Below are 16,177 nucleotides of genomic sequence, written 5' to 3' on the forward strand. Positions count from 1 at the left end.
GCCAGGCCAGCCCGTCCAGATACTTTTCCTGTGGCTATTTAGCACCCTCACAGGTCGAGAGGAAGGTTTGCAACCAAGAACTCATTCTATTTCTGTCACAGTGGTTTACCGCCTTCATTCAATATAAATAAACAGATTGCTGTTCCTCAAATGTATCTTCCTGAAACAGGACCAACATTATGGAAGTTCCTAACAAGTGTTTCAAATCTACTGGTATATTCGGCAAGTTCCATATATATATATATATATATATTATATATATATATATATATATATATATATATCTATATATATAGCTCAATAGCCGCTATAATATATATATATATATATTATATATATATATATATATATATATATATCACCCTATATATATATATATAAAATTGTAGTGAGGATTGTACAAGCAGCCAAACAAGTGTGCTTACATTGTTGGTTGCTAATTGTATTTGCCTCTAAAACATGGAATTTGTTTTGGTCAGACACCTCCAATGTAATGCATGCACATAATGTACTACTACTGAGCTCTGTTTACTGTTCATGACCGCCCCCCACACACACACACAAGTATATTGAAGTACATTTATACAACCTATAGCCAGCTGTTTATATTAGCCTGTATAGCTTGCTGCTAACAGGGACTTTGATCAGTGAACATACAATTCAAATGCATTTAGTGCTTAGGGTTGTACCACAGCTCTGAAAAATTGCTACATAAAAATATAGTCCAGATGTAACTTCCCGCAAGGCTGTACTAGACCCCTTAAGTACTGTTCACGAGTGAACACACTGTGCATCGCTAAGAATAATAATAATAATAATAATAATAATAATAATAATAATAATCCTACATTAAAGCACTGTCCTATACGAATATTTAGGCCTTGTCTTAAATGTTGGTTTCTTACTTTGTTGTACTAGGACTCAGACAGATGAAGGTGAGTTCTATTAACTATAATAGAAGTTTATGATGCCAGAATATCCTTTTTTTAAGATCTTGAAGAAGCTGTGCTTTTACAGGGTAACATGCAGTATTAGTAATGTACAGTACATTGGAAGAAGGGCAAGTAGATATAAACGTGTGTACATATAAAACTGTATGGACATTGTTCCTAGTTAAGAGACAGGACTTGCTTTCGTTTGTCTTGGTGCTTCTTTAACTAGATCACATTCCGTTCTCTGGCCGTAATCCTGTCTTTCAGGAAAGTTTAGATTTTAAGCCACATTTACTAGTGCTGAACAAAATAGATTTAGCAGATTTGTCAGAGAAGCAAGTAAGTGGTTTTATTTTTTTAATAGTATTTAAACAAGCAGCGCATAATTTAAGTCATGATAAAACGCTAATTACTGTATCTCAGTTCAACAAAGAAAACATGGGGGACACTATATGTGCTGACCAGTGTTGTATATTATCACACATCATTTCTGCAGTTTTTGTACAGTTATACTTTAAATATTTATGTTAATGTTCTAGAGAATTCTCAAATAACTGAAAAGGGAAGGCGTGGGCAATGTTCTATTTGCTGACTGCCTAACACAGAGAGATGAGTGTGAAGGTGAGAATATTGAAGTTCCATGCTGATTAACAATGCTTTAACTGAGAGTTATTTCATTTTGAATAGGAACACTAAAAGAAAGGTCCATTGAGAGACTTCTAGTCAAAACCTTTGTCAAAGAATTGTTTCTTATAGTGTGTTATAGTGTATATAGTTTATAGCTATATAATTTAAAACATAATTTGATAAAATAAAATAAATTGTGATATTATAATGTCTAGATGATCATAAACACACAATTATTTTATCAATTATAAAGAGTCTAAATGTGCTTTAAACAGACCTAGCTCATGCAATACACTTTTTTTCTTCTTTCTTTGAGGTGGTTCCAGTGGTTAGAGAGTTAATTGAAAGCAGCCCCCAATTTCACAGGACAGAGGTCAGTAATTCAGTTTGACCTGTATTTTGTAATGATAAATTTATCAGATTCTTGTATTTCCAGGTCACAATTTGTAATTACTAACATGCTAATCATCCACAGGATGAGGAGTTTGTGTTTTAAATCAGAAGGCAAGACACACATTTAGGGACAAAAAAATACATAGCCTTTTTTTACTTCATAACTAATGTAAAATGACCAAACTGTTTGTTTTGTGTTTTTATTTTTTATTTAACCGCAAAAAGAGTGTATACAAGTGTGTTTGCTAACTGGTAATTTTTTTCAATTTTCTTTTCTTTACTATCTCCAGGTGGATTTGGATTTGTGATATTGGTAATAGGCATACCAAATGTTGGGAAATATTCTTTTGTTAATGCCTTACGAAGAACGCATATAAAAAGGTATTTACTTTAATTTCATGTACTTCAGAAACTTAACTATATTCAGAGTGAATGAGATAGCCTTAGAAATAGATATACACAAAACATTTGGGGACTGCTTTCTAAAAGAACTGACACAATTACATTATTTACTCTTACATATCATTTGATATACCGGCAGTAACTTAGTCATACTATTCATACACAGGGCTAAAACACAGGGCTGTATAGTAAGTAACCTTTGTGGAATTATTTATTGTTTTTGATTATGGACAAAGGAGGTCTCTCTTTGTAGTAGTTCTGCTTGCACTGTGGAGATGTACCTGTGCTGGCCATGGCGGGCACACAGTGAATAAACTAAGCTAAGCCATATCACAGTTGTTATTATGGGGTTTATTGTAATAAATTATCAATTTATGCACATCATTTATTTTGTTCTTTTAAGGAAAGGCTTCCAAAGTTGGAGGGGACCCTGGTATAACTAAAGCTAGCGTGTCTAAAATTCAGGTAAACACAGTTTGGTGTCTATGAGCACTCTGTGTGTGTGTGTGTGTGTGTGATATATATATATATATATATATATATATATATATATATATATATATATATATATATATATATATATATATTTCCTTGTCTTTGAAGTAGTTGTAAAATTATCCTTTGTACAGTGGGTTTTTAATAATACCAATCCAATTAGCCTCCAAAAATGTTGTAAAACCTGAAATCTAAAAAGTATGCCAAACTGCAATATGATTGTACAGCAGCAGCATTCTGCGCAGGAGACCATTTTACTGTATTTTGATATTTTTGTGGAATAAATGTTATGAATATTATCATTCGTACGTACATTTTACAGGTTATTATGTGTTTAATCAAACCAAATTTTTTTCTCAGAATTTGTATATCTTAACATGTAATAAAAGTCTGAAAAGGACAGGTTTGTGAAAATCTAGATTTCCACCCACATACAATATGTATACATTTGTATAACTAATTACCTCATTTCTGTTGCGTATGTATGTGATGTGAATTTCTATTTTTATTTTATTTTTCTTGACACGGGAACTGTATTAGACCATTTAGTTGGTGAAGATGTCATAGCAGAATATATTCTTTATACACTGAATAGACGTGAAAAATTAAGGTAAATCTATAAATATGAGATTATATATATTACAGTTTCAGTTTTGATTTTATTAATGTTAACACTTTACTGTCTTTCCAGTTATGTGATAAGTATGAGTTGGGGAGCCTTGTGATGACATTCAGCATGTTTTGAAAAAGAGTACAGTTAAACTTGGAGAGAGTTAAAGCCATCACTGGAGTAGGTGAGTTACTGAATTGTTTGTCGGCTCTGTTAGAACATCCTTTACATGACTGATCAACCAAAAACACACACCAAACAGGGAATCTGTAAATGATGTGAAAGTCAGACTGGTTATTTTTTTTCCAGTTCAACATAGCTCTTATATTTCCTCAAGTTCAGGCTTTTATTAATACAGGACACAGTAAATCTTTGAAAGTAATAGGTTTCAGAGTTCTAGACATTCCAGACTTATGGACACCCTCAGTTCCCTGTGTGTTTTTAACTTTTAAGTTCTACTGTATGAAATCTAATGAACAGAGCAAATAATGAGAAAGGGGGTTTGAGAGCGTAGTTTTTATAATGTAATTGCAGAATAAGATTTATAAAAGTGGTCTAGCATTTAATATGAACACCACAACAGCGAGCTGTGTGTGTATATTTAAACTGTAAAAAAACAAATCTTTTGAAATGGAGGCTTCTGAGCTTTGAATTGCTGTGTCATAGCATATCTCGTTTTATGTTTCAGGGGATATCACTGTCACAGTGCCAAACTAGTGCTGCAGCCTATGATTCTGTCCGAGTTTTCAGGAAAGGAGAACTAGGTAGGGTGATGATGGACTGATTGACCAAACTCTGGACCAAGATAAGCTGTTGTGTCTACATCGTGAAACAAACTGGAGAACCAACTATATACAAGTCATTGTATATAACAGAGTTCTTGCAAATAGAATTATTTTTATGTAAAAGCATAAAGTAAACAATAATTATTTAAATGTCATGTCCAGTTGTTGTATTGCATTTTCAGAGTTCTCTTTCTCACGTGATGGTAGAATACAGTAAGGTAGCCTTCAGAACTTAGTGTATCTATTAGCCATGTACTTTGGACTGGGGAGGGGTCAAATGAGTAGATAAGTCCATCTATGTGCAATATTCGTTTGCATCAGATAAGCACAGAAATCAACTTGTCTTTTTCACTGGAAAAATTTTAACACAGCTATTTTAAGTGTGATCTAGTCTGTATGTGATGCACAAGAGATAATCTGATTCTACTCCAGAAATAACAACAGTTGTTTCATACTCTACATTTCAAGATTAACCTGTTTATCCTATTTTATCTGGTAAAGATTTTTTTTTTCCCTCTGCTGAACTTCAATGCCTTCTTAAGCCATATTTATTAGAGATGGATTGTGCCTGCCAGTGTGTGTGTGTGTGTGTGTGTGTGTATATATATATATATATATATATATATATATATATATATATATATATATATATATATTATGACATACTAGTTTATAACTCGACGTAAGCTGCATTTATAATCTAGAAAGGATAGCTTTTGTAACTTAGATTTTTGTAATTTTTAGATTTAAAAAACAAAGTATAAAAGATAACACAATTGTGGCTTAGCATATCCAGGGTCCTATTGTAATGATCCACACCGTGGTTAATCTTAATAACAACGCTCGCTCTCACGCTCTCTGTTCTGTGAAACTCAGCGTGTTACATGCATGCAATCGTTTATCTCTTTAATGCCAGCAGTGCTATAGAGCCCAAACGTTTTCAGAAAAAGAAACCAAAAATACAAGAAATTAAGATTTTGTTTATTTATTTATTTATTTATTTATTTATTTATTTTTACAACTATATAAACTATAATCACATACAAACAACAAAACACATCATTTAAAATAGATACATATTTAAAATTGTTCTGATAAACAAAAGATCTGGAGAAAGATCAATGTTCCAGCATGTGATCAGAAATAACCATTTATCTACAACACCACTGAAGAATAAAGTATGGCAAGTGGCACATTAATTGTATTTACCAGTTTGTTGCTCTATTTGTATTAATATACACAATATATTTTACACTATATTAACTTTATTAGGCATTGGGTGCTATAAAATATTGACCACATTTTTAAAATGCAATAGCAAACTTCTGTTTACACAACCGTACATATCTTTAGTTATAAATGTAACAAAATTGTAATTGAGTCTATACACAACTTGACCCTGAACGCACATACATTCAGCTGAAAAAGACTTCATACCAAACAACTGACAGAAAATAACTTCATCAAGGTATCACGTAATGTGCTGCTATCATTATTCGAATACAATTACTTTTGAATGTTTATAGAAATAGATTAATATTTGTGTCATTGATCTTAGCTCCCTCGTAAAAAGCCTCTATATTTCAGTGAGATTAAAAAGCATAAAGTAATCGGTGCATTTCGGCTGCATTTTTGTTCCCAAATAAACTATTTAGCCATAATTTGGCCTTGCCACTTTTTGCAGTGTGTTACTGAACACACTAAATGTTCAATGATATTTATTTAATATTTTAGCATGCTGTTATAAAGCAGAAAAAAAAAAAAAACACCCAGAATTACAGTATTCTATTAGATATAATTTAAAAAAGGGATAAACTTACAGTTGAATGTCATTTTATTATGAGGATAACTTATCTAGAATCTAGAAAAATAGCAATTTGAAAGCCTTGGTAGTTCACGTTTTCATTTTATTTATGCGGGAACGCTGCTGGAAGGATTGAAACAGTTAATTCCTGTGGTTCTTACAGAAATTCACTGCTATTATAAATCCTAGTGACTAGTGCAGGTATCACGTATACATGTATATGCAAAGTGCAAGGTTGTCAGTTTGTAGCTGTTAGCACCACATGGAATTTAATGGACTGTCTATAAAATGTGTAACAGGCAATGTTCTGTGTTTTACAGTAATTATGGATACTGCTGCCCTCTATGTGGGAGTGAAGGTAATGCAATACTTGTGAAGGAGGCTAATTTAGTCTGTACTGTGGTTAAAATACCAGGTTAAGTGATGCAGAGATGTCTGGAGCTATTTTTAAAAGAAACATATACCAGCTTTAGAGGTACATTAAAATGTGATTGTAACAGCAAATATATCTCCATGTATAAGCTGCAGTAGGCACATAATACATCACTACAGTTAACAGCATCTTGACATTATTATGCAAAATAAAAAATTATGTGTGATACTATTGAATATTTAACCTGTGCACAAGTAATTTACTAAACTTAGTTTACAGTTAGCAATAAATGACCCTAAAAAGATTATGTTAAATAGTGGTAAACTAATATTTTCAGTACAACCAACATACACAATTGTTCCATGCAACACCTACTTCTGGCAATTAACTGCAAATCTAAAACTAAATATAAAGTACTTTCACGTAGTATGTTACCCTACATCGAAACACTGTTACTTGCAGAATATTTTTTACAGATTGTTTTAATGATAAAGAAATACAAAGGTTGATTTCAAAATGAATGCTTCATAGACTACTTTTAAAAAGAAAATGATGAAGCACAACTGCAACCAGCCCTAGTGGAAAACGGGTTCAGGGTTCCAGATATTGCATGTCTAAGGAGCCCGTTCGATTCTTTAAAGAATAAATAAAGTTAGCTACTTTATATGAAATATAAGAAATACAGTTGTATCCTTTCAGCCATTTTACTACCTTTAATTTAAATCTTTGATCATTACCATCTGCAGTATGTTGCAAGCATATATGCTTTATACAGGCTTTCTTGTATAGCAAATACAAAACCTCCCTGTGCTCAACAGACAGAAACATTTAAACACTGGTTAGTGTATGTGTCTGCATGGTGACTCAGTATGTACATGACATGAATGGGACATGTTTCAGGTGTAAGGCTTCTACTTTCCTGGTCAAGCAAGGTAATGAAAAGTAAGCTTTAAAAGCTTGGTATCAAAATCCTTCAAGAATCCTAAAACTATCTTATAAAGAAACAGCTATGAAATATCCTGCTCAGTACTGAAATATTCTTAAGAATTACTTAGAAAGACAAGGTATGCATTGTTGTGAAATTACTTCACTATATCACCTAGATGTGTAATAATGTCACGGAAACATACACCTTGAAGTGTTTTATTGCGATTATCCAGCAGAAAAACCTGAGTAGGGCAAGAAAACAAAAGCTTAGTGCTCTGTTTACCCAAGCCAGTTTATAATGGTTTATCAAAGATCCATCAGAATACTAGGTACGTATAGGATTCTTTTATAATAAAAATGGTCTTGGATTCATTTTTAAAGAGTTTGGACAAAGGGGGTTGCACAAAGATCACAATGTCCAGTCTGAAGCAGGATTTGGACTTGTTGGCAGAGTAATGTGTCTTTAGCTACAGAATGACACAAAATATGTAGATCTTTTGAGGTCTGTTCTGGGAATCAGTGTACTTGTCTAGAGATATGCTCAACTAGTTTTAAAAAAAACTTCAGAGTCCTTAAGATACTTTTCCACGAGGGAGATTAGGCCATTAATAATGCAAGACTTTCAGAAGCTGACATATTTGAAGACACTAATCAGACAGAGGGCTGATGTAATGGTGGTGAAAGAACATCTTGGTTGGACCGAGGTGGATGTTCTGGCACTGTAACTGTAGTCACCATCCGTCCTGTTCCCGTACTGCCTGCCATACATTTCAGAGCTGTCGCCCGAACGGTAGCGAGATGATGCCAGCCATCCCCCAGCTGCAGCGCCAGCAGCAGCCCCTCCTGCCGCTGCGGCCGCCACCCTCAGAGTTGACCCTGAAGACCTGTATCTCGTCGCCTTCACCCGAGACCGCGTTCCACGAGCAGTACCCCGGGCAGCGCCCCTGGCTCCTCCCCTTCCCCCCTTTGAGATCACAGTTTCACAGAAGAAAGCCGCCAGTAGCATAACCATCCAGCAGGTTGCTGTAGTTCTGTTCATTGTGAAGAACTTGAATATCTAAATGGTTTAAAAAAAAAAAAAAAAAAAAAAACAACCAGATAACATAAGTTTTGAGGAAAGATACACTAAGCATTGCATTTTTTTGTATGCAAGGCAATACAACTACCCACCTCAGAACATAATAAGCACATTCATAAATGTAACAGAAACAATTGGATGATGAGGCAAGGATGTAATATTAAAGAGGTATCTATATTTTTTTTGCTTACATATGTCATGCTGCCAAAATCACTTAAAACAGCAATTGTTTTGAGAAGTTTTTTTTTTTTTTTTTTTTTTTAATTTTAAATTTTAAATTTTAACCTGTTTGGTACCATCCAAAATGGCCTAGTCATTCGTGGACTGCAGTGAATTGAAGGAATGGCTTTGTGCATTATTGCCCACTATCCTCTGGCAACAGTCTTCCACAATAAGACTCAAATTCAGTCTATAATTGTCTATAATTACAAATATGCATGTCAGGTTGAGATGCTTTAAATTACAACAATTTCATTTAGTAGCGCAAAAGTCTTCATTCCCAGCTTGCCTGGTTTGGTTTTTAGGTCAAAACATGCAATATTCATCGGCAGAGTCTCGTGCCTAATTTATATGTGATTAAAAAAAAAAACCTCCAGTGTTTTTTTTGTTTTTTTTTGTAGCTCGACTTGTAAGATTGATAATTTTTTTTTTTTTTTTTTAATTAATAATGGTTTGTGATCAGGCTGTCATATGTATATATTACAGTAAGATGCATATATTAGTATACAGTTATATAGGAACAAACCCTGCAATTGTGCTGAATGTACATAACTCGTGCATTATTAACCTTTATAAATGATAGATGTGGACCACCGTCTAACAAATGTACCATTTGTAAATAGCCAGTGTGAAAGGCTATACTATACATATGTTTAGTGGGTGTTGCATTACTCAGCATATGAATGCCTAATTATACATACGTTTAACCTTAATAATATAACATTTAGCATTGGGTATACACAAATTACCATACAATTTAAAATTACAAGACTTCAGCCATTTTTTTATTTTATTTTTTTACTGTATTAATAATTCAGTAATGTATTACTCACCTCACCGCCTGGTGGCTTTATAAAATCCAACGCTGTTTACAGCTCCTATTGGTATTTATTTTATTTTATTTTTGTCCTAAAAGAGTTACATTTTTTTGAACAGTGCGTTTACCCTCCTACGCCTTGAAAATTTTACACCGAACATAAAAACAAGAACCGTACCTGAGCATCAACGATCAATTCCAACGGTGTGTGTGTTCACTCCTCTCTTAATCTGGACAACTGCACTGAAAGCGGTAATCTATGAAAATGTAAAACTGCACATTCACAAGTATCATGTGTTTTCTTGTATATTTCTTCAGGCCTAAGCAAGCAGTCAATTTCGTTCAACTGAACTGAGCATGTTACCGAGGCTCATTTCGCTATTACTCCGCGTCCCTGATGTTGAAACTGACTTAGCAAATGGTGTGTTTGTGGGTTACAGCACTGTTATCCAAATTAAAAAAAAAAAAAAACTAGACTCATCACAATTGATGGTTTCTCGTAGGTCGAAATGTGGAGTTGACCTGTTGGCATGGTGTTTTCATAAATACAATTATTTATTTTGGAGTTTATTTAGTGTGCGGGTGTTTATTTACTCTTGGTGGACAGGATGCTGCAATTATAAAAACAGTATTTCCGAGAAAATATTTTCTGTGTGGAAAAAATGTAGAACGCACCTATATTTTTTATGTAATGTAAATTATCTGGAATTTTTTTTTTTTTTTTAAACCCACTATATTAAAGTTTAGTGCATGGAAAGCTAAACTATGTCAACATTTCAATTTGTGCATGTGGAACTCTGCAATTTTATATGACACCCAGATTGAGCACTTTGTTTGTACCAAGGTCAGTTACTGTTGTTTATCAGTACCCTTGATATGTTATGCATGAGTCAAACATCACTCCTGCTCAACTGCACTGGACAACAAGCGGCATGCTCAGATTCCGCCTCCAACACACCCCTCAGCCACGTCAAAAAAGAAATATCGCGAGATCTTAGGTTGTCTGTAGGACGTGAGTTTGTTTGTTCGAAAGTCAAATTCACAAATTGATAGAGATTGCTTTAAAATACAATGGCGGCGTTTTGTAGAACAGCAGCGCTGCTCCTGCAACGTACAAATACCTCGCCTTGTAGCCGCATTGCTGCAAGGACATATAGTTCAGGTAAGGGTTACGTACACTCACTCCCAGGGCATTTGCACTAGTTGTTCCTGCAATGTCAACACTGTACTTGCATTTCAGTTCCTTTTCTGTATCCCCTTACGGTCTGCATTAAAATTATTGAGGAGTACCGCTTGGAAATTACTTGTATGTATTTTTTCTAGCTCATTAAGCAACTCGTAGGTGTAATGATCTGTTTCTGCACAGGGATAACCAGAACAGCGGCAACGTGTTAGATGTATGTAATGTCATCAGTTTACGTGATTAACATAAAAAGTCACAGGATATTTGCATGTATACATTTACCACCCAAATCAATCTTTTACAATACAACATTTACAAACATATCATCATTTCCCAACCTCATTATGACCATTTTCTTTACTGAGTTAACAAAAACATTGTCATGTAGGCTGTCTACAATCTTGGTGTGTGTCGTGTCACTCACAAACATGCACGTGAACTGAGAAAAGGCGTGTTTAAAAAAAACTAAAAAAAAAACTTATTGTAAATGTACATTACAGTATAGAAAATAGTTAACTTTTGTTTTTATACATGTAATTGTATCCAGGTGGGCAGTTCCAATACATCATTGTGGACAAGAAGGGGGAGAAACAGAATGTGGGGTTTATTCAATTAAACCTTCCGAAGGCGTTGAACGCCCTGTGTGATGGACTGATGACGGAGATGGGACAGGCGCTTGATGCTTTTGACGAGGATAAGCAGATTGGCGCTATAGTCATTACTGGCAGCGATAAAGCGTTTGCAGGTACTGTAGATGGACTTGAAACTTGCCATATTAATTTAGACCTGAATAGTGTCTCAGCAACAAAGTATTCTTTTCTGACATATTGCATATACCACTACTAAAAATGTTTTTAACCTTAATTTATGTATTATCTCATAGGAATGTACCTGCAGTGACCTACATATGTTAAAATTTCTTGCACATTACATGCTGGTTGCTGCTGTTTTGCTGTTCTGGATTTGAAACTTCTTGATAGTTGTTTGGTTACTACCAAAGCAGAGATATTTTACATTGTGTTTTCATTGCATGCTTTTTAAATTGAAAAAGGTAGCTCCTACCCTGTATCTATTTAATTGGATTATGTTTTAAAAACTTGGGATGTGCCTTCACCCTCTGTGTTTCACCACACTTTAAATGGACCAAGATAAGTCACGCGATGGTAGGTTTCATTTCCGCATTGCACTTGCCTCGTATTAACTCTGTAGTCGTGCTCTGCAAATAATAACAATCATGTAATATGCTACAAGTCATTTAAATCAAGTGGGTGATTTATTTGTTTCAGCTGGGGCTGACATTAAGGAGATGCAGAACAGAAATTTCCAGGAGTGCTATGCTGGTAATTTCCTGGCTCATTGGAACAAAGTGTCTCTCGTTCGAAAACCTGTCATTGCAGCTGTGAATGGATTTGCGGTAAATGTGTCTTAAGAACAGTCTTATCCACAGGAATGACAACAGTCTTCTCTAAAAATACAGTATCATTTTAGACACTTGGGGGCAGAATAATACAAAACAAACATACGACAGCAACCAGCCATTGAAAGACCTGGAACTGCAATAGACTGGGCAGTGAGAAGATGTTTCACTGTTATGTTTTCTACCTTGTATCAGGTTTTTATACTGTTCCAAATGTTAAATAGCCTTGCAGTAAATTGTCATTTAGTTTTACCTTAAGTTATTTTTGGTTAGTAGTTTTGTGTTTTAATAATTCAAATTCAAAATAACAGGATGTCATGTCAGAAAGGGTTTTTAAGTCTTTAGTTTACTGTATTTAAGTGTTTAATTTAAGATGTGTTATTGTCCATAGCTGGGTGGAGGCTGTGAGTTGGCTATGATGTGTGACATTATTTACGCTGGGGAGAAGGCACAGTTTGCACAGCCAGAAATCCTTCTGGGAACCATTCCAGGTAAATGATTATAATTATATGAGTTTTCTTGATGCTTTTGCTGTCCTGATGGTTTCATGAATAATATTATATGTGCATATTGAACTTAGTCTGCAAATGCTCAGTAAAACTAATTCAGTGCAAAGGAATGTCCTACCATAGCACAATACTGAAAATCTGTTTTAGTGATGTGTCTTGCGATTTCAAAAATTACAGAGAAAGGGATATTGTATATGAATGTAGTATCACAAAATAACACTAGGTGTCACTGTGTAATGGAAAATTTATAAACCCTGGAAACTGTAGTGTTCCATTGCTGTATGAATTTTAAAGACTGCATGTTTAGTTCATTTGATGTATGTTTGTCCTGACAGAATATAATTATTACTGAGTACTAAATCAGTTTCCACTGTAAAATGTACAGAGGCAGAAATGATGGTAAAAGTTCACATCGGATGTTCATTGTTGAGTATGTATCCATATATATGAAACATACAGTATTTGCAGTTTGGTTTACAATAGTGTTTATTTGTAGGTGCTGGAGGAACTCAAAGGCTAACAAGAGCTGTAGGCAAGTCTTTGGCTATGGAACTGGTCCTCACTGGCGACCGGATATCTGCTCAAGAAGCTAAGCTGGCAGGTATGGACTGATTAATAACACTATGTAACACAATTTTAGTTTTTCGAGATTTACAATTATACTGTAAATACAGTATAATTGTAAATCTCGAAAAACTACTCGCTTCTAAATCTTTTGTAGTCATATTTGTATTACTTTAGTATAAATACATGTTAATTTGGATTCATATGTTGTTTTTTTCTGACTTTATGTGAACGAAAAGACACACATTTGCCCATTTTCCCATTGGAAATAGTGATATTTTGAAATATCACTGTCCTGGTCACAAAAGCAAAGTTTGTAGGGAATAATAGCCATGTTCTATACTTTTGAGGCATGAGCAATTAGGAAATAACACTTACTACCCAGGAACAAAAAATTTTTTTTTTGTTACACAGTGTAATATATGGTACATGATATATATATATATATATATTATTACACACACACACACCTCTCTCTCTCTCTCTCTCTCTCTCTCTCTCTCTCTCTCTCTCTCTCTCTCTATATATATATATATATATATATATATATATATATATATATATATATATATATATGTATGTATGTATGTATATGTAAATATTTTCATATATGTTGCACATCTAACTTTCTATTTTTCCTAGGAACAGGCACTATTGGCCTGATTGTATTTTCTCTGACAGACTAAAGATAGTTAAACCTAAAATAAGTGTGTCTGTTCTGTGCCTTCTATGCATTGGCAGTTTGGTGGAGACTGAGCCAAGCTTGTGTTTATCAACAGAGGGCTTGACTGTAATTGGATACATCTCCATCATAGAAACAGGGCTATACCCTTTGTGCCATAACTGTGCTTCAGATCAGATGGCATCTCCTGCAGAGTATCGCAGCACAAACCAGACTGGCACATGTGAAGGTGCACATGAAGAGGCGTGTACATTTCAAAACATTTTAAACATTTTGATATTAGAACACCATTTATCTAAGCAATATTCATGCTGTATTTTAAATGACATTGCATGTAAAATAATTAATATGCATACTCGTTGAAACCCAACTTCGTTAGTACATTTTCTTCGTTCAAGTTATGTTTACAAGTTATTCTAGTTTTCTGAGAGTCTTCAGGTTAGAGGAACCTTTCCAAATTGAACAGTTTATAGCACATATTAGTCAGATTATTTGTACATCATGGTTGTCTTCCCTAAACTAATTCCACATGTGGCATGGAAACCTCTGGCTTCAAAAAGTTGAACAAAAATCAGGGTTTAGTTTGTAAGGGTCACCTGGGATTATACTGTGCCTGTCTGTCTGTGACATATATTTAATGTAAGTGCTTGGGATGGGCCCTATTAGATATTTACTTTTTTAGTTAGCTCTCTGGAGCTCATGTGGTCAGGAGAATAACACAGGTAACAGTGTTTTTGTCTTATGAATTGGGGTGGTAATCCTTAAAATTGAACATAATTTACTATTTGCAAACTTAATCCTCAGGTCTTGTAAGTAAAGTGTATCCTGCAGACCAGGTAGTACAAGAAGCAATCAAATGTGGGGAAAAAATTGCTGGCACCTCTAAACTTGTTTGTATAATGGCGAAGGAAGCTGTCAATGCTGGTAAGTAAGGATCTTGTTTTTTTTTTTTTTTTAAATAAGTAAAACCTGTTGCTCTATGTGCCTTTACATTTTTGTCCTTTGCATTCTTTTCACGCTGCTAAGGTCAGATGTCGTAAGCCTTTTACTGTGGCTATGTATAATATACATAAGTTTACAACTTTACAAGATAATCATTATTTCAGGTTATGGTTATCTGTAATCGTAGCTCAAGCTGCTGGTACACTGTAACTAGAACCAACATTCTGTGCTCTTTAAGCACATTCCACATTGTCAAATAAATGTAATATGTTTTCCTTTTCCAGCATTTGAGTTGACATTAGCTGAAGGAAATAGAATGGAAAAGAGATTATTTCATGCAACCTTTGCTACAGTAAGTAGATTACAATGCCCAGTTTAATTAAGGCGACCTAATCCTCTGTTGTTGTTATTATTATTATTATTATTATTATTATTATTATTTGTTTCTAGGATGACCGAAAGGAGGGAATGACTGCATTTGTGGAAAAGAGAAAAGCTGCCTTTACTGACAAGTAAAGTCCATCAACATTGAAAAATTTCCTCAGAGCCTTCAGATTCGAGGAGCCGTTCCAAAGCAGTCATTGAAGTGGACTTCAGAGGCCTTGAATTAAACTTCTAGGTTTGTTTTTGCTTCCCATCAGAAGAAAAAATAATAATAAAATCAGTATTACACATTTTACATTTTTTTTATTTTTCAGTCAAAAATACATATTAGAACTGATTATTGCTTAACAACTGACTCATTTTAAAAACTGTATTCTATTTATATAAATTATCCTAATGAAACTGTTAGACTTAACCAGTTTTAATGGCTTTCATTCTTTGCGTCCCCCTCTCTGATCAAGCTGATTGACAGTGTTCTTCACTGCTGCTGGACAGCTCTCCAGAGCCTGGGAGCCAGCTGTCAACTAGGATCCCCATGGTAAAATTGTCTGATGTCTGCACTAGAGCATTTGTTTAGGGCTAACACATATATTCTAGGCTAATTCAGGACTAAACCCTTCACTTTCAGATGTGGTCATAGTTGCGTAGCCCCAAGTCCTTGTGTTCCCTAATTAGAGGGACTTTACTCGCACAATTTGAATATTGATCAATGTAAAATGTATGCTGGCTTCAGATGATGAAGTTATTAATAAAGATTGTGACAACACCTCATTGGAAATGTTTTGGTTTCTGTCTGCATATTTAAGAACCCTTCCCTAGTCCCAGATGTCAAATGCCGGAAGTTAACTGTGCCAATAATCTGTAACCTGAAGGAGTAAAAATGTGTGTGTCCCTTTTTTTTCCCCTTAAGCACTCTCAGTAAAAAAAAATGAATAAAATGAATGAAGTGGATGGTAGAAAGTTCAGGTTATGGAATGGAATAAGTGGAATCAAATTATAACAGCAATATTTTAACTTTTCTAACAGATCTTTGT

General features: G+C 34.3%; 1 protein-coding gene and 1 long non-coding RNA gene across 3 annotated transcripts; both read left to right on the forward strand.

The window, feature by feature from the left end:
• Positions 1 to 398: 398 nt before the first annotated feature.
• On the forward strand, positions 399 to 4,399 carry LOC121325495. 2 transcript variants are annotated; one of them, XR_005951346.1, is made up of 6 exons: positions 399 to 1,553; positions 1,876 to 1,932; positions 2,243 to 2,333; positions 2,758 to 2,819; positions 3,541 to 3,643; positions 4,148 to 4,399. It is a non-coding gene; the product is annotated as an uncharacterized LOC121325495 (long non-coding RNA). The 2 variants fall into 2 exon arrangements; XR_005951345.1 differs by having other exon boundaries at positions 399 to 1,932.
• Positions 4,400 to 10,434: 6,035 nt separating this feature from the next.
• Positions 10,435 to 15,914, forward strand: LOC121325197 (enoyl-CoA hydratase, mitochondrial-like). The gene is made up of 8 exons (XM_041267539.1): positions 10,435 to 10,624; positions 11,193 to 11,390; positions 11,932 to 12,059; positions 12,454 to 12,553; positions 13,068 to 13,172; positions 14,622 to 14,741; positions 15,044 to 15,111; positions 15,210 to 15,914. The coding sequence occupies exons 1-8, from the start codon at positions 10,534 to 10,536 to the stop codon at positions 15,273 to 15,275; spliced, it is 876 nt and encodes a 291-aa protein (XP_041123473.1). The 5' UTR covers positions 10,435 to 10,533; the 3' UTR covers positions 15,276 to 15,914.
• Positions 15,915 to 16,177: the final 263 nt, after the last annotated feature.

Source organism: Polyodon spathula, chromosome 13 (genome assembly GCF_017654505.1).
Source record: "Polyodon spathula isolate WHYD16114869_AA chromosome 13, ASM1765450v1, whole genome shotgun sequence".
NCBI lineage: Eukaryota > Metazoa > Chordata > Actinopteri > Acipenseriformes > Polyodontidae > Polyodon > Polyodon spathula.